General features: G+C 41.9%; 1 protein-coding gene across 2 annotated transcripts in view; it reads left to right on the top strand.

Moving 5' to 3' along the window:
- CTTNBP2NL (CTTNBP2 N-terminal like) overlaps positions 1 to 26,392 on the top strand; it is a 75,480-nt gene that overhangs the window by 32,805 nt on the left and 16,283 nt on the right. For both annotated transcript variants that reach the window (XM_075853871.1, XM_075853870.1), the window contains exon 3: positions 22,455 to 22,688. In XM_075853871.1, coding sequence (XP_075709986.1) covers positions 22,455 to 22,688 — 234 coding nt within the window. The remainder of the gene's footprint in view (positions 1 to 22,454; positions 22,689 to 26,392) is intronic.

Raw genomic sequence — 26,392 nt, 5'->3', positions numbered from 1 at the left:
GATCCCATGTGGCCGCTGAAGCCAATCACAGGTTGTAGCGGTCTCCTGGGATGAAACAGGTTTGGTGCGGTTTTTCGCCCGGCATTCATTGTGGTGCACAGGATGGAGGCGCTGCGTGCTTTTATACAGCGTATCCGTCCCTTGTGAACTGGGATGTAAACATTTGTTTTGCTGTGTTGTACGGTCTGCTAATATTGGTAATTTTCTAGAATAACAATGTCTGTTATCATGGGTTCCTGCCTTTTATTTTGTTAACCAAAAAATATTGGCCAGGGTAATACTTGAATGGTTTCAGGGCGTGGTTTAACTTGAAGTGTGATTTGGCACGTAAATCTTGGAATTATGCCTTGTTTGTCAAATCTGTTTAGACTGGTCAGACAGTCAATAAAGAGTCTCTGACACCAGATTATAAGTGCCCTATCTCCTACATAATCTGAACGGCGCTGTAATGTAGATAACCGTGGTTGTTTCCACTCATTTTTAGCAGTACTCGCAGCACAACGTGATCTCGCGAGATCACGCTGTGCTGTGTTTAAGTCCCACAGAAACTTTACAGAAGTGTCGGGAGTGTGAATAGACATCGCATCCTGCCTGCAGGCAATTTCTATTCACTCTCAAGACCCTTCGGTAAAGTTAATGTGGGTGTATGTGACAGCACAGTGTGATCTTGCGAGATCACGCTGGGCTGCGAGTACTGCGAAAAATTAATGGAGAGAAGTATATGTCGCTGATTGGTCAGCGTCATACACTTCTCTTTACAACGCCCAGTTGTCTATTAAGAAACTAATTAGCATAAATCTAAAATTGTTCATAACTTGTTCAAAATTGATTGTTTTTCAAAATAAAAACCACTGCTGATATCTACATTACAGCGCCGATCAGATAATGTAGGAGATAGGGCACTTATAATGTGGTGACAGAGCCTCTTTAAATATGATGCCAGGGCTAAATAGCTACAGTGAAGGAAATAAGTATTTGATCCCTTGCTGATTTTGTAAGTTTGCCCACTGTCAAAGTCATGAACAGTCTAGAATTTTTAGGTTAATTTTACCAGTGAGAGATAGATTATATAAAAAAAAACACATAGTCAAAATTATATATATTTATTTGCATTGTGCACAGAGAAATAAGTATTTGATCCCCTACCAACCATTAAGAGTTCAGCCTCCTCCAGACCAGTTACACGCTCCAAATCAACTTGGTGCCTGCATTAAAGACAGCTGTCTTACATGGTCACCTGTATAAAAGACTCCTGTCCACAGACTCAATTAATCAGTCTGACTCTAACCTCTACAACATGGGCAAGACCAAAGAGCTTTCTAAGGATGTCAGGGACAAGATCATAGACCTGCACAAGGCTGGAATGGGCTACAAAACCATAAGTAAGACGCTGGGTGAGAAGGAGACAACTGTTGGTGCAATAGTAAGAAAATGGAAGACATACAAAATGACTGTCAATCGACATCGATCTGGGGCTCCATGCAAAATCTCACCTCGTGGGGTATCCTTGATCCTGAGGAAGGTGAGAGCTCAGCCGAAAACTACCCGGGGGGAACTTGTTAATGATCTCAAGGCAGCTGGGACCACAGTCACCAAGAAAACCATTGGTAACACATTACGCCGTAATGGATTAAAATCCTGCAGTGCCCGCAAGGTCCCCCTGCTCAAGAAGGCACATGTACAGGCCCGTCTGAAGTTTGCAAATGAACATCTGGATGATTCTGAGAGTGATTGGGAGAAGGTGCTGTGGTCAGATGAGACTAAAATTGAGCTCTTTAGCATTAACTCAACTCGCCGTGTTTGGAGGAAGAAAAAATGCTGCCTATGACCCAAAGAACATTGTCCCCACTGTCAAGCATGGAGGTGGAAACATTGTTTTGGGGGTGTTTCTCTGCTAAGGGCACAGGACTACTTCACCGCATCAATGGGAGAATGGATGGAGGCATGTACCGTCAAATCCTGACAACCTCCTTCCCTCCACCAGGACATTAAAAATGGCTCGTGGCTGGGTCTTCCAGCACGACAATGACCCGAAACATACAGCCAAGGCAACAAAGGAGTGGCTCAAAAAGAAGCACATTAAGGTCATGGAGAGGCCTAGCCAGTCTCCAGACCTTAATCCCATCGAAAACTTATGGAGGGAGCTGAAGATCCGAGTTGCCAAGCGACAGCCTCGAAATCTTAATGATTTACAGATGATCTGCAAAGAGGAGTGGTCCAAAATTCCATCTAACATTTGTGCAAACCTCATCATCATCTACAAAAAACGTCTGACTGCTGTGCTTGCCAACAAGGGTTTTGCCACCAAGTATTAAGTCTTGTTTGCCAAAGGGATCAAATACTTATTTCTCTGTGCACAATAAAAATAAATATATATAATTTTGACAATGTGATTTTCTGTTTTTTTTTGTTTTTTTTTATATATAGTCTATCTCTCACTGGTAAAATTAACCTAGCCTAAAAATTCTAGACTGTTCATGTCTTTGACAGTGGGCAAACTTACAAAATCAGCAAGGGATCAAATACTTATTTCCTTCACTGTATATACAACCCTGACATCCTTTCCTTAATCTCGATACAGGCAGTAGTAATGGCGACTAATATTTCAGTAACTCTCGGACTACTGCTTCCCCAACGCGACAACATAAAGGAAGTGGTAGTCTGAGACCCTCCCTACACTGTGCTGACGCCTGTAATTTCAGGTCACCACAGCGCTAGTGAATGAATTGGGTACATTTAGTGACGTCCCTCATCATTGCCTGTCCACCCACTCAATCCAGAAGAAGAGTCACGGTAGAACGTAGGAGAGGTGAGGACTTTATTATTTTCCAGGTTTACTTTTATAGAAAATAAATAATTGACACAATCGAAGTCTGACCCGGAACAATAAATGCACAGTGGAGCAGAGCAGGGCTCCCCTATCCTCTGGCTGATCGGGCTTATAACCGTGGCAGGCTGTGCAGGCGGGCAGTCACCAGGGTTCCTCAGCTCAGAAGCTTGACACAGCGCTGGGAAGAGTTTCAGGCTGCACTGTGTGGGGCCATCTCTTCTTTGCTATGTGCTGACACCAGATGCATTTTGCAGAGAGGTCAGATGGGGAGGGAGAAGATGTGACTCTTTTTGGGGGCTGAATGACAGCTGACTTATGCTGCAGACGTTCCAGTGGTGGAGGACTCCGGTTTACACAATTAATGTGTGCACGTGATATTTAATTAAAGTTGTTTTCCAGTTAGCAAAAAATCATCAGATGTTTTGGACGGGCCGCTGCGTCCCTTTATTCTTGTCCCTGCTCACGCTGTGAATACCCAACACACTTGTAGCAGCGGTTTACAGTATTACAGCCTTCTCCCATTAACCTTATTGCGCCTTTTCTGTCTCCATTTTAACTTGGTGAAATCTGGTTCTTCTCTTTTCACCATTTTGCACCAATAATTCCCTTTATGACTTGGAGAACATGAGGATTGGCAGTACAAAGTATAGCTATTCTGCAATATGCGTTTACTGTATCAACTCCTTATGTCCATGTTAGGAATATTTCTAGCTATAGCCTCCTATAAATCTGCTACTTTTTAAAGCAATGTGATAAAAAGTATGTAAGGTTTAGTTGAAGTGTTATCAAGTACTGCTAATATACCGCCCTCATGTCAGGTCTATCTCGCTGAACTCTCCCAGGCCCCTTTTCCCGGCTCCCCTTCCTGTTGACTATGCCTAGTATCATAAAGACCTCTCTTATACATGCTGCAATGACATTTCCAGGCACAGAACGTCTTTCATACAGCACTGGCTTTTAGCCCACTTCAGCTACTGTAAAGTCGGGCTTATTTTCCCTGCGCTTAGCGTCTGCAGATAACGGTTTGCTCCCAAGAGTATCATATCGCGCAGCCAAAAGCACCATTAACCGTTTCTTCTATAGGGGACATGTAAATTATAAATGCCATTAGTTATTTTATTCTGCTGCGATGCAGACTTACGGCTGTCTTCAACGAGAAATGGCACAATAAGTCTCTATGCCAAGCTGTGTGGTACACAGACAGAGTTGGTTTTGGCTTCTGATGCCCGCATTATAATCTCACAGTAACCTGTGAACCACACGCTGACTGCTCTAGCAGACTAAATACAGGACCCATGGTGATCTTGTAAAAACTGTATTTTCCAATCCGCAAAAACGTCAACAATATTTTTTCAGAATTCTGGATAGAGGGAAACATAAGAAATCATTCAGTAGTTTTCTGTTTTCCTAGTGCAATCAGACTTTTTTTTTAAATTTTATATAGTAAATATTAGTCATATTTTATATTCCACCCTCATCTCTGTGTATCAGCCCACTCATGCACTTCGCACAACCTGCTATAATTCTTCCTTATTACGTCCTCTCTCTGTCATTTCCAGTACTTCTCTTGTGCTGCACCTATCCTATAGAACTTGGCTCTGTACCATGAGATTTGCCAAGAAAAATCATTACTTCAAAGACACCTCATTTTTTTTCCCCACTGCAGCCAGAGTCCATGGCGCGCGCGCGTACACAACCTAATCTGGTCACAGATGCCTGTTGAAAATTTCTAGTGTATGGCCAGCTTTAAATGAACAGCAGAAAAGGCCGATTTAAACAATTTAAGACAGATCGGAATTACATTGTGAGCCCCAATGGGGACAGTAAGGACCTCTGTACAGTGCTGTTGAATATGTTGGCGCTCTATAAGTAACAGAAATAAGTAAATAAATATCCTATCAATAGAAGCCCAGACCAGGCCACAGATCAAGGAAGAGATCGATCTGCAATTTGGGTACAGGGTCCTCATGTGTTGTTTTTTATGTCTTAAACTTCCCCTGATTGTGGAGCTCTGCTTCTTTTGTTGACACCGCATAAAGATTATTATTAGAATCTAGACTTCCTACCATCTACCATATGTTTTATGTAATTGCAATAATGTTAAACAAAGTCACTCCCTTGAAACGATGCCACGTGAATCTGTCAGCAGTATATGAAACTGTTATTTTTGTTTAGCGGGAAGCAACATCCTCCTCACATTCCAGCAGCCTGTATCTACCTTTCCCTGCCTCTAGGTTCTCTGTAAATGTTCAGAAACCCCCCTTAGTGAGTAAAAAGCTGGTCTTCTGTAATACAATAAAGACCATGTTCACACATTCAGGCTTTGATGAGGCTTTAGGTGTGGATTCCACTTCTATTTGTCATCTACTGCAAGTGAAATGGATATTTTTGTACCCCAATCACATGCAGCATGAAAAATCCACACGTAAATAACCGCGCACGTAAAAGCTGCCGATTCGCCCCATGGAATGTCACATCTGTGGTAGAAATCCGAGTGTCAAACTCTGATTTCTGCCACGGATTCTTTTAAAAATCCACGTCGGATATGCCTATGGCAAATCCCGAATGTGTGAACATGCCCTAACGGAAGATTTGGGAAGGGATGATGTTACAATTTTTCTGCCTAAGGCCTTATAGATCTGGATTTCCTGCGGCTCAAGTAAACTCAAAGGCTATGGAAGCCTTTTGATGCCATTTTTTTTTTTTTTGTAATGTATGCATTTTGGGATTCTGAGCACTTTCATTATATAATTTTACTAAAACTGTTGCTTTGTTTCTGTTCTGCAGCTTCTATGTTCCACTGTACATCGAAGCTGCAGAACAGCCGAATCTGTCAGTGAGCTGGTCCGACGGTTTGGCTAACAGCAGATCCTCTGTGCCTCTGACACCTCATATAAGTATAATACTTATTAAGTCGTAGTGTTGGGGTTAGTTGTGATGTGAGAGATAAAGTGGATACATAGAAGCTGCAGAACAGAAATAAGAGCAAAAAAATAATAAAAGAAAAGGGCACCAACGGTTTCCACATACAAACTCCTCATAGAATCCCATAGTGATCGAAGTTCGGTTCACTTGAACTATGGGAGTCGGGTCTTGCAACTGTAAGGGCACGTTCAGACGTGGCAGAAGTTTTCCGCTGCAAATGTTGGTGCAGATTTGGGGCAATTACGCAACTAATCTGACTCAACATTTGCATATTTGACATGTAATTCAGACGTTGCAGATATCCCAGCGGACTTGCCACAGATTTCAGTTTTTGAATTGCAAAGGCTGAAATCTGCAGTGAAATTCCACTTCTCCGCAACGTCATGAGCATGCTGCGGAGGGAAAATTCTGCACCGCAGCCTGATTTCCGCACAGTTATTTTCTGCAACGTCTGAACTAACTTTCCTAAAAATGTATAGAAACAAATGTAAAAAACGGCTGCTGCAGAATTCCACTGCGGACTGTCCGCAGCGGAATTCAACAGCAATACCGCCACGTCTGAACGTCCCCTAATGAGGCCTAACTCTTGCTGTGAGCGGGGAGCAGTAGGGGGAGGCAGCTCATTGGTGAGCGCACACATCATATTTCTAAAGCTGGAAGGACCCGCCCACTTGGCACGGTTAGAGTTAGAAAAGAAACATTAAGGCCATGTTCACACCCTGCAGAATTTTTAGGTGGATTCTATCACTTGACGCAGCTTTTGTTTGGTTAACGGGGCAGGTTAGCCCCACTAGTTGGCACATGGACGTCTGCGTAAAAAGTCGACATGTGCTACATCATCATCCCAGGAAGCCGGGCTGCACGGAGGGACGTGTCACTATGACAACGACCGGGGGGAGGGGGTAAGTGTTATCGGCGCTTTTTTTTTTTTAACCACTACTTTCTGCAGTGGAGATTCCAGCCGAAAAATTGCACCACAATGTAGTGCGGTTTTTCAGGCGGAGTTCCAGGAGGGATACGCTGTGTACTTTTATGCAGCGTATCTGCCCTATGTGAACATACACTTAGTATGAGTCTATTTTAAGAAGTCAGTTTTTTATTTGTTTTTAAATAAAAATAGCGACATGGTAAATAAATTAAAACTAAACTAAAATAGATTTAAAGGGAACCAGTCACCAGCATTTCACCTATTGAACTTTACTTCTCCCTCACTGGCCGCTGCTATAAAAAGTTCATTGCCGTTATCCCCTCTCCTAAACTCCTCCTCCGACAGTAAATAACGGTCTGCAAACATTTTTGCGCCTTTTATCGTAATAATCCGGTGTCCCTTTGTGCGCACACCCCAGAAGAGGACATCAATGCACAAGTGCAGGATTTTGTGTGAGTAAGGAGGCGGAGTAAACTCGGAAAGACTTGAGGAATGAAGATATGTCTTTTCAAACAAAGATATAACTCTTTTATGCTCATTAGCATACGGTGTGGGAACACTAAAAAACTGAATACTAAAGCTACAGAGCCGACTAAGAAGACAATTATAGGTTATATAGAAATTATTTTTCACCCACCACCACCAGGTAGTGCTGGTTTAATAGGTGAAATGCTGGTGACAGGTTCCCTTTAAGCAATAGGTTAACTTTGAGAGTCTCCAGTCAGATGGGCTTCCAAATAATTAACCCCTTAGTGACCACCAATACGCCTTTTCACGTGAGTCACTAAGGGGCCTTAGGCTAGGCTGACGCCTTTTCACGTCAGCCTAGTCTAAGTCCTGCACAGGTCTCCCGTGCAGGCTGGAGCCGGGGCTCAGCTGTCTGATGACAGCTGAGCTCCTGCTCCAAAGCCCGCGATCGAAGTTTACTTCGATCGCGGCCGTTTAACCCGTTAAATGCCGCCGTCAATAGCGACCACGGCATTTAACTTTGTTTACAGAGAGAATGAGCTCCCTCTGTCACCCATCGGCGGCCCACAAATGCAAGCGCGGGTCTCCGATGGGTTGTCATTGCAGCCGGGGGCTTGGGGCGCGCCGGAGGCACGTCCTAACAGATTGCCTGTCAGATTTACACTGACAGGCAATAATGCTCTGGTATACGAAGTATACCAAAGCATTCTAGCAGCGATCTGAAGATCGCACAGTAAAGTCCCCTAGTGGGACTAGTGAAATAAATAATAAATGTGAAATAAAGATTAATAATAAAAGTTACAGTAAAAAAATAAATCCATTTTTTTCCATAAAAAGTGGTTTTATTTAGTAAAAGTGTAAAAAAAAATAAAAGTACACATATATGGTATCGCCGCAACCGTAATGACTCCATTAATAAAGTTAATATGTAATTTAACCCCTTAGTGACCAGCCCATTTTAGGCCCTAATGACCAAGCTATTTTATTCGTTTTTCTATAGTTGCATTCGAAGAGCTATAACTTTTTTTATTTTTTCGTCTACATAGCTGTATGAGGACTTGTTTTGTGCGGGATTAGCACCATTTTTGGGTACATATAATTTTTTTATTAACTTTTATTAACTTTTTTTGGGGGGATTATAAAAAAAAAAAAAAACTGAAATTCCGCCATTGTTCTATGCGTTTTTACATTGACGCCGTTCACTGTGCGACGTAAATAACATGTTACCTTTATTCTATGGGTCGGTACGATTACGGCGATACCACATATGTAGAGGTTTTTTATGTTTTACGACTTTTGCACAATAAAAACACTTTTGAACTAAAATTATTTGTTTTTGCATCGTCGCTTTCCAAGTGGCGTAACTTTTTTATTTTTTGGGCTTGTTTTCTGCGGGACGAGACGTAGCTTTGATTGGTACTGTTTTGGGGTGCATGGGACTTATTGATTCAATTTTATTATTACTTTTTTGGGGGGCAATGGAAAAAAATTGCAATTTTGCCATTGTTTTTTGCGGTTTGTTTTTACGGTGTTCACCTTGCGGTTTAACCCCTTAACGCCGAAGGACGGATATATCCGTCCTCAGCAGCTGCTAGTTCGCGCAGGAGGACGGATATATCCGTCCTGTGATCGCGCGGGTACTGCCAGTGTACACACGCGATCAGCGGCAGGAGCACGGCTGTTATACACAGCCTGGCTCCTGCTGCAACTGCCGGAATCGAAGCGCGCGCCGATTCCGGCAGTTTAACCCATTAAATGCCGCTGTCAATAGTGACAGCGGCATTTAATGTGTTTGACAGAAGGGGGAACTCCCTCTGTCTCCCGATCGGCGCCCCCGCAAACAAATCGCGGGTCGCCGTCGGGTTTCCATGACAGCCGGGGGTCTAACAAAGACCCCCAGGTCTGTCTTCAGCATCTGCCTGTTAGGCGATGCCAGAGGCATGACCTAACAGGTTGCCTGTCAGTTTTACACTGACAGGCAATAATGCTTTGGTATACGAAGTATACCAAAGCATTATATATGCGATCGGCACATCGCATAGTGAAGTCCCCTGGTGGGACTAAAAAAAAAAAATGTAAAACAGTTAAATAAAGTTTGTGAACAAAAAAATAAAAAAATTACAGTCAAAGTCAAATAAAACTACTTTTTTGCCCCAAAAAGTGGTTTTATTTAATAAAACGGTCAAAACAAATCACACATACACATATATGGTATCCCCGCGATCGTAACATCTTGACCAATAAAATGAACACATTAATTAAACCGCCGGATGAACGGCGTCCAAAGAAAACGCAAAAAACAACAGCAAAATTCTCTCTTTTCTCCCATTCCCCCCATAAAAAATAAAATAAAAGTTAATCTAGAAGTCCTATGTACCCCAAAATAGTACTAATGAAAACTACACATTGTCCCGCAAAAATCAAGCCCACGTACGGCCACATTGACGGAAAAATAAAAACGTTACGGCTCTTGGAATGCGGCGATGCAAAAACAAGTAATTTTTTTCTAAAAGGGTTTTTATTGTGCAAACATAGAAAAAACATATAAAACCTATACATATTTGGTATCCCCGTAATCGTGCCGACCCATAGAATAAAGTTAACATGTTATTCACGCTGCATAGTAAACGGCGTAAACTTATAACGTGAAAATCAATGCTGGAATAGCTGCTTATTTTCAATTCTCTCCTAAAATAAAGTTAATAAAAGTTAATCAATATATTGTAAGCATCTAAAAATGGTACAATTACAAAATACAACTCGTCCCGGAAAAAACAAGCCCTTATACGGCTATGTCGACGGAATAAAAAAAGAGTTACGACTCTTGGAATGCGACCGTGAAAAAACAAGAAATAATCCTTGGTCATTAACGTGCAAAATGGCCCGGTCATTAAGGGGTTAACAATATTCAGTGTGCGTAAACACTTGCTGAAATACTAGATCTAGTTATAATGTACGATATGCTACCACACCACTTGCAATTTAAAGGCAATGTAAACCTTTTGTAACCTTTTTTTAAAATAAATAAATTGCCGTTTATTCCCACAAAATTTTTGTCTTACTTTTTGTGATGCAGCTTCTATGTTTGCACTATACATAGTCTGCATAGCATTGCTGTAAACCGAATCCATCAGTTAGCGGGACCGGCATTTCGGCTGACAGTGATCCCTGTGTGCAACTATCACACAGGTTAACCCTTATAACGATCACATCTAAGTTAATGAATTTAGATGTGATCAGTTTTAGGGTTATCCAGTGTGTTAGAGGCAAACTGGAGTAGCTGTCAGCCGTGCTGTCAGTCCAGCTAACTGACTCATTCGGCTTAAAGCGACACTATGCAGCTTCTATGTATTTTGCTTACGTTGATGCTGCATTGCAAAATGTAAATATTTTTTTTTAATGAATTTCAATGTGAAAAATATTTAAAAACACAACTCATACAAAGCTACAAGGTTAAGGCAGTGAAAAAAATGCCCAACTTTCAGTTTTTCATGGCCGTTTTGCATTCGTGTGTCTCCAAATTTTCATCCATTTAAAGTCAGTTTGACCCTTTTTAATGGCAGTTTGCTATCCGCTCTTTATGGGCGTTGAAAAACAGATGGATTTCATTTGCCATGGTTTTGTTGTCACAACCCCATGAAAACACTGCAATGCCCCTGTAGATAGTCATTGTGCCCACATAGATGGTGCCGCAGTGCCCACATAGATGGTGCCACAGTGCCCATTTAGATAGTTCCACACCCCCTTAAAGATAACACCACACACACCCCACCCTGTAGATAGCACCATTAGGGCTCCATCTAGGAGCAGAATCCCCAGCCAGAGCATTGCTTCTGGAGGAGCCCTGACGTCACTGTCCAGATATGGACAGTGACGTCAAGAGCTTTCCCAAGACAGGAGTTCTCGGCCAGAGAGCTTACGATGCTCAGGCCAGGGAATCCATAGTTGAAAGTCCTGACATTCCTGTCCATATATGGACAGTGACATCAAGGGCTTTCCGTCACTCAGAACTTAAAGTCGCGCTGTGCCTGGGGAGTTCTCCTGTAAGGGCCAGGATCAGGTTTTTAACGGATGTCACAAGAAATTGATTTCTAAAATACGGCGGTTAAAAACTGTTCCATTGACTTCTATGGGGGGCTAACGGCCGCCAAAAATAGAACATGTTCTATTTTTTGACAGCCAGCATTAAAACTCAAAGAAACGTGTTTGTTTGACCGCTTACTGAAGAGGCTAGAAGGTTTTGTTTCCTGTAATACAAATACAAATGATCATTCTGGCAGTTTATATAATTTAAGTATACTAGTTACGTTCTATTGCTAATAAAAAAAAAATGTTTTTTCATTTGATTTTACTTTCTTACACAACGGAAATTAAATTAGTTTTGCTTTCATTTCTTTACACCAAAAAGCTACAACTGCAGTTTCCAGTACTATAGATTATATGTACCTATTCATAAAAGAGAGATACTAATGATTTTTTATTTTTATTGGAAACTAGAACTATCAACCCCATTCAGACGGCCTACATTTGGAGACTATATACGACTATAGTGGGTGATAAATATATTCAGCATTTCTTCAGTCTAATAGAACCTGGTACATTTCCCAGTTCTTGGGAAAGTACTTTCCTGCTTCGCATCTCCCCAGTTGCTTCCTGTCATTCTTTAATAAAACCGAAATATGTGCTGCTCCTACTTCCAGGACCTTTTGTTTATTTCCTTCCCTGCTTATTTATGAAACAAAAGCAATTTTACCACACATACTGTTAGATACTGGGATAAAATGACTGAAGCACTAACTGTTTACCTGCAATGCACAGTGTTAACCAATCAGATTAAAGCTTAGGCAAATCCGACCTGTGTTCAATTCAGGATCCATGGCAAAAATCAGATTCTCAACTCAGATTTTTGAAGTGGTTGAAGCGATGTACGGACACGTGGATTTCCCATTTAAAACTTTTGAAGGCGGATCTCGCTGCAGAAATCCACATGAAATGCCGTCTTGCGAGATCACTCTGAGCAAAGACTGTAAAGCAGCCTCATTCTGATAGGACCGTATCAGAGGCTGTGAGGTAGCTCCACCTCAGGAGAATCGCTGCCGTTGACACCCTCTTGGCTGCCCAGCGATTCATTCGCATATTTGGCACCCAAACAATCAGGGGACATGTGTCAGGAATGAGGGAGGCCTAGAAATAAAACAAAAGCACAACTGGAGTCTAGGAGACAGCGTTAGTAAGGGGAGACTGATGGTACGCTTTTTGAACCTAAGGATAGGTCCTCTTTGAAAAAATAAAACAGTGGAGATAGGGAGAAGAATGTAAGAGCTGCTCCTCACAGACACTGATGAGATGTTGCTGTAGGTGGAAATACTTTGAAATTTCTGCTCCTCAAGAAATGTATTATTCCTGGTCGGTCATGTTTGATCCTGGGCAACCATTTACCTGCACTTCCCGATTGCCTGCTTAGGCTCAGTGTTTTTTTTCCTTCTAAAATTTTCTAGGGCCATCTTCTAATGGATAGTCAGTTCTTCAAGCAACCTTGGAGAGCATACAACCTAAGGTAGCATATTTGGTGGGGATTTCCTCCGGTCAAAATAAACTGCAATTCACCAAAAGATACTTGATTTGACCAAAAGCATATGAATAACCAAATGTGCGTTATTGCACCCTGTGCACCACTGTACCTGGAACCGTCAGTAAAGGGGGTTAGGAACCCTGTTCTAGTCTAGTGAGAAAAAAAAATAATTTGTGCCTCATTCATATTGCATGCTTTGGTTTTCTGAAAATAATTTGCCCAGTTTTTTTTTATCCCAGACTATGTAATAAGGAGACAACCCTGGATATGTTCGATGAGCTGGGCCTTGTACTTGTATAGGGGTCGGAGTTGGAAACTTGTGGGCATTTGAAATTGGTTAAGTAATTGCAGGTGTTTTAATGGTTACATTGCATGGAGTCATCAAATGATGGAAATTGAAGGGCATAAATTTGGAGCGTTCTAGATATAAATTATTGATGTATGTCACAAGGGGAAATTGGGTTTCCCAAGGATAAAACCAAGGGGCCTTTGGTATCAATGAGGGAGCCAGGGCTTAAAGGTTATATAGACAATACTTAATACCTGAAAAATAGTTTCAAAGGGTATGTTGTTTTATATGATTAAAAACTCATATAGTATTGTGATATACTGCTCACATATCATTCCTATGCCAGTGCATTAGTCCCCTGTCTCTGCCACGTTGAATTGGTGAATCTATATGCTTATTGAATAGGACTAAATGTGGCATTAGTCACAGAACCCCCTGTACTCCGCAGCACAGTACAGTACGCAGTTATACGACACGGTATATGTTTTGGGTCAGTATACGGGACACATTCACAGGAGCATGCACGTAAATAAAGGGTGAAAATCTAGATAAGGGAGAATCTATATGCCTGGGAAACCATTGATGGAAAATTAAACGTCAGAAAAAAAGCTAAAAATCACTTTTTGGTTATTTTAGTTGTTCTAATATAATAGTTCCGATATAGAGACTATAGGATGGGCGAGCATTTCTAGCTACTGGAACATTTTATTAAAAGTAAGTCTATATGTGGGAGTTGAGACATTAGGTTATTTATTAAAACAACAAACTCCATCTGGAACTCATCTGTGGTCCTGTGACCTCCGTTAGCTTGCCAGTTCCCATGATACAAAAACATTGGTGTCAGTGGAGGAAAACACAACATTGCCCACAGAAGGAAGACCATATAAAATGCGGTATGAGCTCCATTGGTAGTACCCACAATTATCTGTCTAAAGCCATATAGGCCGCCACCGAAGAATCCAAATCATTAATAGTAGGTAAGAAAATACTTTTCATTACAACAGGTTAGCCGTTTTTCCCAAACCTAAATCTTCTATCCTTGGAAGGATACACTAATATATACAGGCAGAGCTGTCTTTACAGTGTGCAGTGAACTTGACTCATTTCCCTTCCTCATGGAATATTTGTCACAATATATATTTTCAGGTTGTCTGTCAGCCACAACGTCCACTAGATTTCATGTCATGTATAGAAGATTTGTTATATGGGTAATTAATCCATTGTCTTATTAATTGGCATCTGGTATGTGTGTGTTTCCCTCTACATAAGAAATTGGCATTGACACTATATGGTCAAAAGTATGGAGACACCATTCCTAATTTCTATATGTATTTAATTATATCCAGTGACGGGTAATGTTAACGCTACAGCATACAAAGACATTTTAGTAGTATTAGTATTAATTGTAGCTTTCTCAAATGGTTGCCACAAAGTTGGGAGGTCCTTTCCTGGTCCAGCGTGACTGTGCTCCGTGCACAAAGTGAGGTCTGTAAAGACCTGATTTTACCGGTTTGGGATGAATTGGAATGCTGATTGAGAGCAAAGACCTCCTCGTCCAACATCCGTGCCTGACCTCACAAATGCTCTTTTGGCTGAATGGGCACAATTTCCCACAGACGCACTCCAAAATATTGTCCAAAGTCTGAAAGTGGAGACTGTTCTAGTCACTCCATATTATGGGGCTCAACTACATATTATGACCCATAGTGTCACGTTGGGTATGTGGACCCACTGGGCCGTACCGCCTTGACGGTATGGCAGTTGGCCAACAGGATACAGGTCACAGTCTATAGTTCGTATAGTGTATATACCTGTAGTAGCTCAGACAGTAGCAAGACAGGCTCAGCTGGGACTAGGCAGGCGCCAGGCGTGGAACACAGCACAGCACAGCACGACTTCAGCTCCACACGGCACTTGACCAGGATAGCGCGGGATACAGGTAGCAGGAACGGGAAACACTGGGAGCTGGAAAACACTTAGGAGACCATTTGCATAGACATACTAGGATAACGACAACCAGGCTCAGGCAAGATAGGAAGGGGCAGAGCCCTTCTTATAGTCCAGGGTGCTCTTGAAGCAATCCGCTCAATATCACACTAGTGTTTGCTCCAAGGCTGACTGAGCTCGCGAGCACACACTGGTGGTCACTGTGTAACAGGACAGCCACATGTGCAGACATCTCTGGAGAGAAGGGCGTCGACCAGATGGAATTCGTTTGTGGTCAGCGACCACAGACATTGCACAGAGTTTTGGAATGGGATGTCTGTAAAAAGTGCATATAGATGTGCTTGGTCAGATGTCACTATGATTTGACAATATAGTGTATCTCACAGGGGTTTTTTATTCTTTCTCTGAATCGTAGTATAAGGAATAATGCTAACTTGATGGACTTATCTGTTTTTTTTAACCTTGCAATGGGATTCCAAGTCACCAGATAATAGATTTGACTGACTTTTCATGTAATGAATTCTGTTGTCCAACACTAACTGACAAGGTTACAAAATATACTCTAATTCCCCTAGTTCCTGTAAATGAACCCAAATAATGGGGTAACTAGAATCAACAGATTGAACAAAGCGATTTACATCCTGCTCGATTTATGAATCTTAATTACAAAAGTCAATTGGCGCAGTGTGGGATCGCTAAGCATAAGATTACAGTTATTCGATCAGGGAAAACTGAGAGATCTTCAAATATTCTATCGCTTACTTCGTGACTTGGGTGAGAAAGTTGGAGGTTGGTAATAGAAACAGCACCAAAATTTTTGTTTTTCTCCAAGACTTCCTGTAAGAGGCAACGGACTACTGTAGGAAAATACTACAATGACCCAGCTCCTTAAAGCACAAGGTTTTTCTGTACTCACAAGATATCCAACATTTAAAAGCACATCATAAAACAAGACCGCAGGACAGCATAAGTCCAAATGCATGTGACGGAACTTGAGTTTCGCCCTTACAATTTTTGCCGGGGCATGACCTCTGCAGCATGACTCTAGATATTTATACTCTCATACTTAAAGGGGTTGTCTGAGCACGTGGCAGTATTTTATACTGATGACCTAGCCACAGGATAAGTCATCAGTATATGATCGGTGGGGGTACGAAACCCGGACGCTGCACCGATCAGCTGTTCTGACCTCCTCTGGCGTCAGAAGTTTTGCAGTGGTCGGTGCCGGAACTACTGTATAGCGGCCGTACTGCAGCTCTGCTCCTATTCACTGGAAGCTCTGCTCCTATTCACTTGAATAGGAGCAGAGCTGCGGTGTTGCAGCACCGCTGCTCTATGGTGCACATCTGAGCCATCTGCTTCCGGCACTAACCACCACAAAACTTCCGATGCCGGAGGCAACCAGAACAGCTGATCGGTATGGGGTCTGGGTGTTGAACCCCCACCGATCATATGCTGATGACCTATCCTATAAATAGGTCATCAGTATGGAAAACTGCCCCATGCCTAGACAACCCCTTTAAACAATAAAACAAGCAAAGAAAAAAAAATGTTATGGTCCGCAATTACTCCATTTACGGACCGCCATTACGGTCCGCAATTACGGACCAGTTCACTTCTATTGTCAACGGACACCTTCCCCTTTTATTTACAGGAAGGTGTCCGGGCCGTAGAAAGCCACCGCAAAAGATAGGACATCTTTGCTTTTCACGAACTGTGCTCCCATACTTTATATGGGAGCACAACCCGGAAATGCGCGTGGATTTCCGCGGCTGGCCGCGCCCACAATCGCGGGCCGTGATTACGGTCATGGGCGTGTGCATGAGAACGTAAGCTTGGTCCATGTGATGTCTATCCACTAATAGAGAGCTGCTGCTGTTCGTTCAGAAGAAAACGACCAGGAGACGGCTGGACGTATTTCGGGGTCACATGGTAATGAAAGGCCAATCAATGGCTCCCCCTTTGTTTTATTCATAGATTTCAGCAATACTCTGTAATAAGTGTAGATCCTTCAAACTACAGCATCTAATAACAAAAGCATCCACCTCAAGGGGTAAGTGCACCTTTTTATTACCAAAAGGAGTGTGCACAGATATAAATACTATACTGGATCATTCACTCATTTATAGACTTCGCATTGCCCAATCTTTATTAATAGAAAAACAAGTTTTAATATATTAAAGGGGTTGTCCACTTTCAGAAAACATGTTATTTTTTGTACAGTTATAAGTTATAAATTTTTCCAATATGCTTTTGGTATTCCTCACAGTATTCAAGATCCCTGCTTGTTGTTATTCAGTAGGAACATTCATTGTTTACTTGCAGTGGATACAATATCTGTCCATGGTCATGTGATGGACAAACAGGTGCAGGGCTCGTTACAGTATGTGTATCAGAGCTGTATGTTCTAACAATCCCAGCACCTGTGTCTTCTCAAATGACCATAGACAGAATTGTATCCTGGAAGTAAACAATGAATGGTCCTACTGAATAACAGCAAGCAGAGATCTTGAAAAAAACGAGGAATTAATACAGAAGGTATATTGGAAAATTGTATGACTATTAATTATACAAATAATAATTTGCTGAAACCAGAAAACCCTTTTAATACTAATATAAGACTAAAAATATTAATCAATTATTTTGAACGTTACCATTAGTGAATGTCATAAAGACTTAAAACTAGGAGAGCGAAAAAAAATTCTGCAAAGGGTTAAAAAGCTATTTGCAAGACTGTAAATACATACATAGACTAAGGCTTTATTCACATGACGGTGTCAAATTGGCGTTAAAAATTGCCTTTTTCATGACTGAAGTCTGTTGAGGGATCTGGGAAAACAGACAAAAATAGGACGTTCACACGGTCTGTTAAAATAAAAACGGCCGTGTGAATAACCCCATAGACATGCATTTATTTTAATGCAGCCATGTGACGCCGTTAATAAAAAAAAAAATGGCCATCAGACAGCCGATTATCCCTGCTGCCTGAATAGGGCCTAAGGTACCCAAGATGCTTGCAAGCAATATTTGATTCTTCCTCCCAACCAGAGTGTATAATAATTGGCTTAGGAAAGTTGAGTCTCCAACGGGCCGCTTAAGACTAAGTGAATTTACAGTCCATAACCTTACCTGCCCTCAACATGGTATTTATTGGTATCTGTAGGTCAGTGTCGTGCCCTGGTCAATGTACACGTGCATTCCTCGCTCGCGTGGGTACGTAAAAGGATAAGGGCAGTTTACTTTTCAGACTGAAAGCAATCAGGATTTCCAGAATGACCGTGACCTTCATAATAAACACAGCAGGAATAATGTCATCCTGTTCTTAACCGGTAAAAAGGGTGAAACGTCTATAGAATGCGGAGCATCTTGTCGATAATTATCCGGAAATAACCCTAGCAATGCAAAGGGACTGCAAAAATGTTCTACTAACCCCTCGCTGTGTATCCTATCCTAGCATGGTGGCATCTTTGTGTGTTGCCCAGTCATCACCACTGGTCGGTATGTATCGGGGGCTTTGTTAGCTGTATGTGTCGTCTCTGGTAGTCTATGCCAGCCCACTAAAATGTTGGTGTCGCGAGATTCTTGAATGCGTATTCTAGATATTAGATCCTTTCAAAATGAATGTGATCAGTATCTGAGGTAAAAACCAAAGGTGACATCTATCTAAATATTTGTGTCGACTTCTTCCAGCCACAATGACCGTTCTCCTAGGTGCCAAGAGTGATTTATAAGTCGGACAACGCAATCTTGTAGACGGGGGTGATATTAAACAGTTTGTTTTATACACTAATTTTGACATTTGACTACTTGTTCACGGTCCTATTTTTTTTTTTCTTGATTTTTTTTTCTTTCATATATTTGTTCTTAAAGGAAAACTATCAGAGGAAATGTTAATATATAATTTTTTTTTATCATTGCTAGAAGTTTCCCAGCCCGTAGTCTGCATTTTGTCATACAACTAGGTCCATGTTCCAAAACGTCCTCGTCTGTGTTCTGCTTATTTAGCTTTGTCATAGGAACATTGCATTGATTTAAATGACCACCTATGGTGTGTCTGGAGTAATGGCTGTCCCGTCTGTTGACTTGGACCCACATCATGTCCCTATGCCAACACTGAACCCGCTGAATACAGAACATGAAGTGTTGTGACAACCTGCATTTCTCACGTACACTAGAAGGTTTTTTGTTTAAAACTGTTAATTCTCTAAAATAACTTTTCTGTTTACGAAGTCAAAGACATTAGTGGACTATGCCAGGCGTCCTTGGATTATGACCGAGCATATGGATAATAGGCACATGCCATGACCATTGGTAATGAGTGATGAGAAGCTGACGGGATGTGTAGTAAAGCTGGGTTTATTGGGCAACAACCGCAAACATTTTCTGGCACACCCATCAGTATAGTACAATACAATAGGTTCCAAAGGTCTTCATGCAGCATTTGATCAGGGCGGTTACCAGCAGTAATAAATATGTCATTGTATAACACACAAGATAAGGGTGTGGTGAATTGTCATTCTTCAGGGACTGATCTGTGTGCAGCAAATCAAGTCTGAGCTGCGTTCTTTGGTAGTGCTATGGGGCTTTCAAATGGCGCGAGCGATGAACTGAGCACCTTAAAGACTTTGTGTACAGACTAGATACAATTACTAAACCTTTGTTTATTTTGATATTTATTTACGAGATCCTAGTAGTTTTTTGTTTTTTTTGGAGAAGTAATATGGTAATGGTAAAGCAGTTTCACATAATTCAGGTCCTTATAGGGGCGGTACGCTTTTGACAACCCCTTTTATATGTGATGGCCCACCCAACGATGGGAAGCTGCTGGCAAGTCCTCATTTTCCCTGGGTCATCCTTGTATGTTCAGACATGTTTCGCTTCCGATATTACATTTATTTGCCCTAATAGGGCAGGCGGATAGGTGTTTTCTCACCTAAGATAAGAGATCTAGGAAAGCTGGATCACAACCCTTGTGGGAGCTGTAACAACTCCTATTGAGGTTTGACACACTTGGAAAGACACAGATATGGATTTATAAAAGGACAATCTAAGATTTTTTTTTTACTGGGGAGTTTAACATTTTGAGCTAAAATTCTTCATGGGTTATATATCGCGCACAATTATCACACAAGCACGTATGCAACTAAACTGCAGCACAGTATTGTGCTATATTGCTTATAATGTATTTCTATGGGATCGCATGTGTACATGTAATGCACTGCCGCTCGGATATCTCCATCGTAAAAAATCCAACAATAGTTTTTTTTTTTTTTGCAAAGAACTTTAAATTTTTCTTCTAGTCTATCGCAGCAGAGTCTTTGGCTAGGTCGTCGTATTACCTGGGCAAAAATACTGGAGAAGAAGTGCACTCTGGGAAATGCCTTTTAAACACATCTGTAGATGAGGAATCGCAGTGTTCTGTTGACTCTCGTCACTCCACCTCAGACATACACAATACTTACGGCTTTACTGCTTAATGGGACTAATCCCACACAAACTCCATGTATAATGCATCACCATTGGGTTTCACTGAGCCGTTGTGACAACAAGTTTTACGTGTCTGTTTGGTTTTAAGTTGCAGTCTGGTAACATGAGCTATTGGGAAAAATTATACGTGAACGGCTGATCTTCACCACGGTCCCACCCAGTCTGGACTACTGTACAGTCAGAATAAGTGACGATCGTGGCTGGCGATTTCACATCTTGAATAGTTATTATAAGCTCCAATGATTTTAAATGAAGTATATTGTTTATAGGAAGACTCCATTATTGATCATTTTTACAACATTCCACATTTTATATCTGTGTAGAATTTTGTGTCACTTGGTAAATACTTTTGCTCTATTTATCGATCTATGATTTTTGGATTACATGATGTATTCTTTTCAACGGGCTTGTTCACACCTGACTAAATTGCTGCAGATTTTCTGTCCAGATATGTGGGCGGAAAATCCGAAGTGGATTACAGTACCGGCAAAATGGATGAGATTACAACAAATCTCACCCTGCTCGTGGAAATTGACCTGTGGTGCGGATTTAAAATCTGGAGCATGTCCATTACTTCTTGCTGAATTTTTCCCGTTGAGTTCAATAAGGAAGTCAGGATTTGCAACAAACCCAATTGTCGTGGATTTTGCTACAGATTAACCACTGATCCACCGCAAAATCTGCAGGTGCGGACAATTGTAAAATAAAAAAAGGTGTTTCAAATACTCACTCGCCCAATTTTCTGCTGCTCCCTTGGTAACGCTAGCCTGGTCCTTCGCTGGTCTCTGTATCCTGACCGCCAGTGATGACTTGTCATCCAGACATGTGACTGTTCTCTTGTGTCTACGCATCATTGCTGAAGGCCAGAGACGGCGGGTGACCAGACTAGCATTACCAGGGGAGCGGCAGGAGATTGGGAACGTGAAGACACAGATTTGTTTGTTGTAGCCAATCCTTAGCGGCAAATCTGCACCAAAGCCTGCACAATTTGGTGCAGATTTTTCTGCACCGCCTTTCGGATTTCCTTTGCAAATTTTTCCGTAGCTTATCTGGTACATGTCAACGTAGCCAATTATGTCGCTGATTCCCTCTTACCAGAGAGCAGTGCATTGTGGGAGCACAGGTGATCAGGACCCCAAGTAGATATAAGGTCCCATGCACACGACCGTGCCAGTGATTACGGCTGCGGACAGACGTCCGCATTTGCGGGCTGTGCTCACGTTATAAAGTATGGGAGCATGGTCTGTAAAATAGAAAAATACAATGTCCTATTTTTTACGGAAGGTTTCTACGGCACGGACACCTTCCTGTAAATATATGGGAAGGTGTCCATCGGCCATAGAAATGAATGGGTCTGTAATCACGGACTGTAATTACGGTCCATAATTCCGGATAAATTCTACGATCGTGTGCATGGGGCCTTAGGCAGGTCCTATTTTTTTATTTTACGGCACACGCTCCTATACTTTATAATCACGGACTGTGATTATGAGCACGGTCGTGTGCTTGGGGCCTATGCCGGCAGGTAAAGCTGATAGAAGTGTGTAGATAGCTGACCGTATGTTTCCATGGGCAACAAGTAGGATTTTGAAAGCAACTATAAATGGGAATGAAGATGGAAACCTGATGTAACAGAAAATGAGTAAACCGAAGTTATTTAATATTTGATGTAGATTAAGATGTCGTGCACACTGCCACACGTGTTTTATTGATCCATAATATGGCACCCATTGAGATCTATAGGCCCATACTATACCTCCTATACCATACTATACCTGCTTCAGATTTCATACAATGCACATATCCATATGGAAAAAAATAGTGGCCTTGTTCTATTGCATGCTATATTCAGAAGGTACTCTCCCTTAAAAACATTGCCTTGGTATCCCATATCGCGCCTACGGCTCAGTAATATGGAGCTGTATTTATCGTTCGATATATTATTACATATTTGTTTGTTTCTTCGTTAGCTGTTTATTTATCTTGTTTATCTCATTGATTTTTCCAGGCACAGCACAAAGACCGATTCACTGAGGAACGCTATGGCAAATACAACATCAGCGACCCCTTACTTGCTCTACAGAGGGATTATGAGATCCTCAAGGAAGATAATCATGGGCAGGCGCCCCCCCCTGTATGTTCCAATCCCTTGTACATCTTGAGTGAAGTGATGAAGCAATGCAAGACTATGCAGGAGCGGATGCTGGCTCAGTTGGCGGCTGCTGAGAGCAGACACAGAAAGGTGAAGGTTTGATATATGATTGTATTATCACTTCTCCACTTGGGTGTCCTGGAAGTTCCTCAGGGCTTTCAACTCTACAGATTCGGCTAGAAAAGTTTCCTTCTAGGATCCGGAGGAGCTCTGATGTGTGCAGGTCGACAAATAGGCTGTTATTTCTATGTGATTCATGATAGACTGAGCCTATATACTAGAGGCTTTATGTATACTTCAGGTTTAGGGTCTACAATGACATCTCTTCAAAGTCTCCTGTATCTGTATGAGCCTTGTCAGCCGGGTGGAATGTCAAGCATTCTGTGATGTCACCGACTCCGCTTTGTTTATTCCTGAGGCGTGTGACAGACGTGACCTCTGTACAAAAGAGCGTTCTTCTAAAAGGCAATCCTGAAATGTCACAATCATTTCATCTCCGACAAACTGCCAGGATTTTGCTTTGTAATTTATCGAAAGAGCAAAACTAATCCTTTTAGATTTTCTGTACATTGTTGAAGGATCAGAATTTTACAGTGGATCATAAAAAGCCGAGTCCTTTCCTTTCCTTCTGCTTATTTTGCGCTATATATTGTATATTTATTCATTCACAACCAAAGTAAAACGAAAATCTGCTGGTTGTGTTTTGGAATCTGTGTGCAGTTAATTTGCACTCCACAGACAATCATGTGACCCAACAGGTTAGTTCTGTGTCACTGTCATCTCCGCTTTTACACTGCGATCCGGTAACAGGAATTCAGCAGAATTTAGCTTTCTGTGTGAATTGAGAATAAAACATATAAGGAGTGAAAGATATATAAACAAATGGATTGCAAAGATATTTGACATAGATTTAACCCCTTAGTGACCAGCCTATTTTAGACCTTAATGACCGAGCAATTTTTTTACGTTTTTCCATCGTCTCATTCAAAGAGCTATAACTTCTTTATTTTTGCGGGACAAGTTGTCATTTTTAATAGCACCATTTTGGGGTGCAAAGAATTTATTGATTATTGTTAACTTTTGTTAACTTTTTTTGGTTGGGGTGTAGAAAAAAACCAGCAATTTCTGCACAGTTTTTTTTAGGTCCTAAATTTACGCCGTTTACCCTGTGGTATAAATAACACAATAACTTTATTCAGGGGGTTGTTACGATTGCAACGTTACCAAATTTTATATAGATTTTGTATGTTTTACTACTTTTACACTGTAAGGCCCCATGCACACGAAACTATTTTTTTCTTCCCGTAAATACTGGCGTAAATATGGGTCCTTTGTCACACGTATTCGACCCGTATTCCACCGGTATTTATGGACCCGTGCCCGTAAATATGGGTCCGTTGTCACCAGTATTCCACCCGTATTTACGGATCCTTTTTCTCTTCACTAATCTGCAGCCCCTTCACTCTATCAGTGCTGGAAAGAGAGAAGGGGCAGCCCTTTCGGGCAGAGTTTCCACAGCGATTGAAAGTACAAGAAGTTCATACTTCCCCGGCCGTTGTCTTGGTGGCGCGTCCCTCTTTTGACATCCAGTCCGACCTCCCTGTATGACGCGGCAGTCCATGTGACCGCTGCTGCCTGTGTTTGGCCTGTGATTGGCTGCAGCAGTCACATGGGATGAAACGCCATCTCGGGAGGCCGGACTGGAGGAAGAAGCTGGGCGTTCTGGGTAAGTTAACTTTTAATACTATTAACTCCAGCGGTAGTCACTGTCCCGGGTGCTGAAAGAGTTACTGCCGATCAGTTAACTCTTTCAGCACCCTGCACAGTGACTATCCCCTGACGTCGCCTAGCAATGCTTCCGTAATTACGGGTGCACACACATAGCCACCCGTAATTACGGGAGCCCCATAGACTTCTATGGGCCTGCCAATGCCGTAATTACGGCCTGAAATAGGACATGTTCTATATCTTTCAACGGCCCGGGCACCTTCCCGTAAGCAAACGGGAAGTTACCGGTGGCCAATAGAAGTCTATGGGCCCGTAATTACGAGCATTTTTACGTTCGTGTGCATGAGGCCTTAAATTATTTGTTTTTTTGTCTCCATATTTGAAGATTAACTTTTTTTATATTTCTGCCGATGCAGCTGTATGAGGGCTTTTTTTTTTTGCGGGACGACTTGTCATTTTTATTGGTACCATTTTGGAGTAGATGCGACTTTTTGATCACTATTTAGCACATTTTTTTCTATGGCAGGATTCAAAGACAACAGCAATTTTTGCATTGTGTTTTATTTTATTTTTTACGTCGTTGACCGTGCAGGTTAAATGATGTAATAACTTTATAGTTGGGGTCGTTACGGACGTGGCGATACCAAATATGTGTAACTTTATTTTGGTTTTTTAATAATAAAGCAGTTTGTAAGTGGAAAAAGTGGGTTTTTCACTTTTTTTTTTTTACTTTATTAAACTTTTTTTTTTTACTAGCCCCACTAGGGGACTTCACTATACGATCCTCCGATCGCATTTATAATACACTCCAATACTTTTGTATGCCAGTATATTAGTGCCTGTCCGTTTAAAATGGACAGGCATCTTCTAGGCCATGCCTCTGGCACTAGGGGCAGACCTGAGGGCCTTTATTAGGCCCCCGGCTGCGTAGGAGACACCGGCACCCGGCGAGCTTATCGCTGGGTGCCGGTGGGATGAGAGGGAGCTCCCTCCTTCTCTCCAAAACCACTCAGATGCGGCGCTCGCTATTGAGTGCCGCATCTGAGGGGTTAAACGGGTGAGATCGTTACTGATATCGCTCTCACCCATTAGAGCAAGGATGCCCCCAGCCCTCAGCTACCTCTGGTAGCTGAGTGCAGCGAGATTTAACGGCTCTCTGCTCTGTTTATTCCGATGCAGCGCCGTAAAAAGGCTATTGCATCGGAATAAAGCCCATTAGTGGTCGCCGTAAAAACACTATGGGCAGTCACTAACGGGTTAACCCCTTCCCGCTCCTGGACGTACTATTAGGTCATGGTAACTGTATTGTTCGCGCCACATGAACTAATAGTACGTCACGGAGGCACGGCCATTTCGGCCGTCTTCCCGACACATACATGAGCTGTGACAGCTGCTGTCTCGTACAGCAGTTGCCGCAGCTCCTATAGCGGGGACCGATCAATGTATCCCCGCTGATTAACCCCTTAAAAGCCGCGTTCAATAGCGATCACGGCTTTTTAGGGGTTAAACCACCATCGACGGCAGCGATGGTTGCTGTGGCAACTGGACGCCTAGTAATGGCGTCCGGCTATGCCATCTACGGAAGCCTAGTGGGTCCTGACAAAGTCAGGACCCACTATGCTTGCGGTCAGTGAGTAGCTGACAGTTCTAATACACTGCACTACGCATGTAGTGCAGTGTATTAGAATAGCGATCAGAGTCTCCTGCCCTCAAGTCCACTAGTGGGACAAAGTAATAAAATAAAATAAAAAAATAAAAAAGTGTAAAAATAAGAAAATAAAAGTTTTAAAAGTAATAATCCCCCTTTTTCCGTTATCAGTCCTTTATTATTAATAAAAATAAACAATTAAACTATACATAATTGGTATCGCCGCGTCCGTAACGGCCTGGACTACAAAATTATTTCATTATTTATCCCGCACAGTGAACGCCATAAAATAAATTCATAATAAACCGTACCACAATCACAATTGTTTGGTCACTTCACCTCCCAAAAAAATGGTGTAAAAAAAAAAAAAAAGTTGCATGTACCTAAAAATGGTACTGATCAAAACTACAGTTCGTTA

Source organism: Rhinoderma darwinii, chromosome 2 (genome assembly GCF_050947455.1).
Source record: "Rhinoderma darwinii isolate aRhiDar2 chromosome 2, aRhiDar2.hap1, whole genome shotgun sequence".
Taxonomy (NCBI): domain Eukaryota; kingdom Metazoa; phylum Chordata; class Amphibia; order Anura; family Rhinodermatidae; genus Rhinoderma; species Rhinoderma darwinii.
The sequence above is the reverse complement of the archived record's forward strand: the minus strand, read 5'-3'. Positions and strand labels throughout refer to the sequence as shown.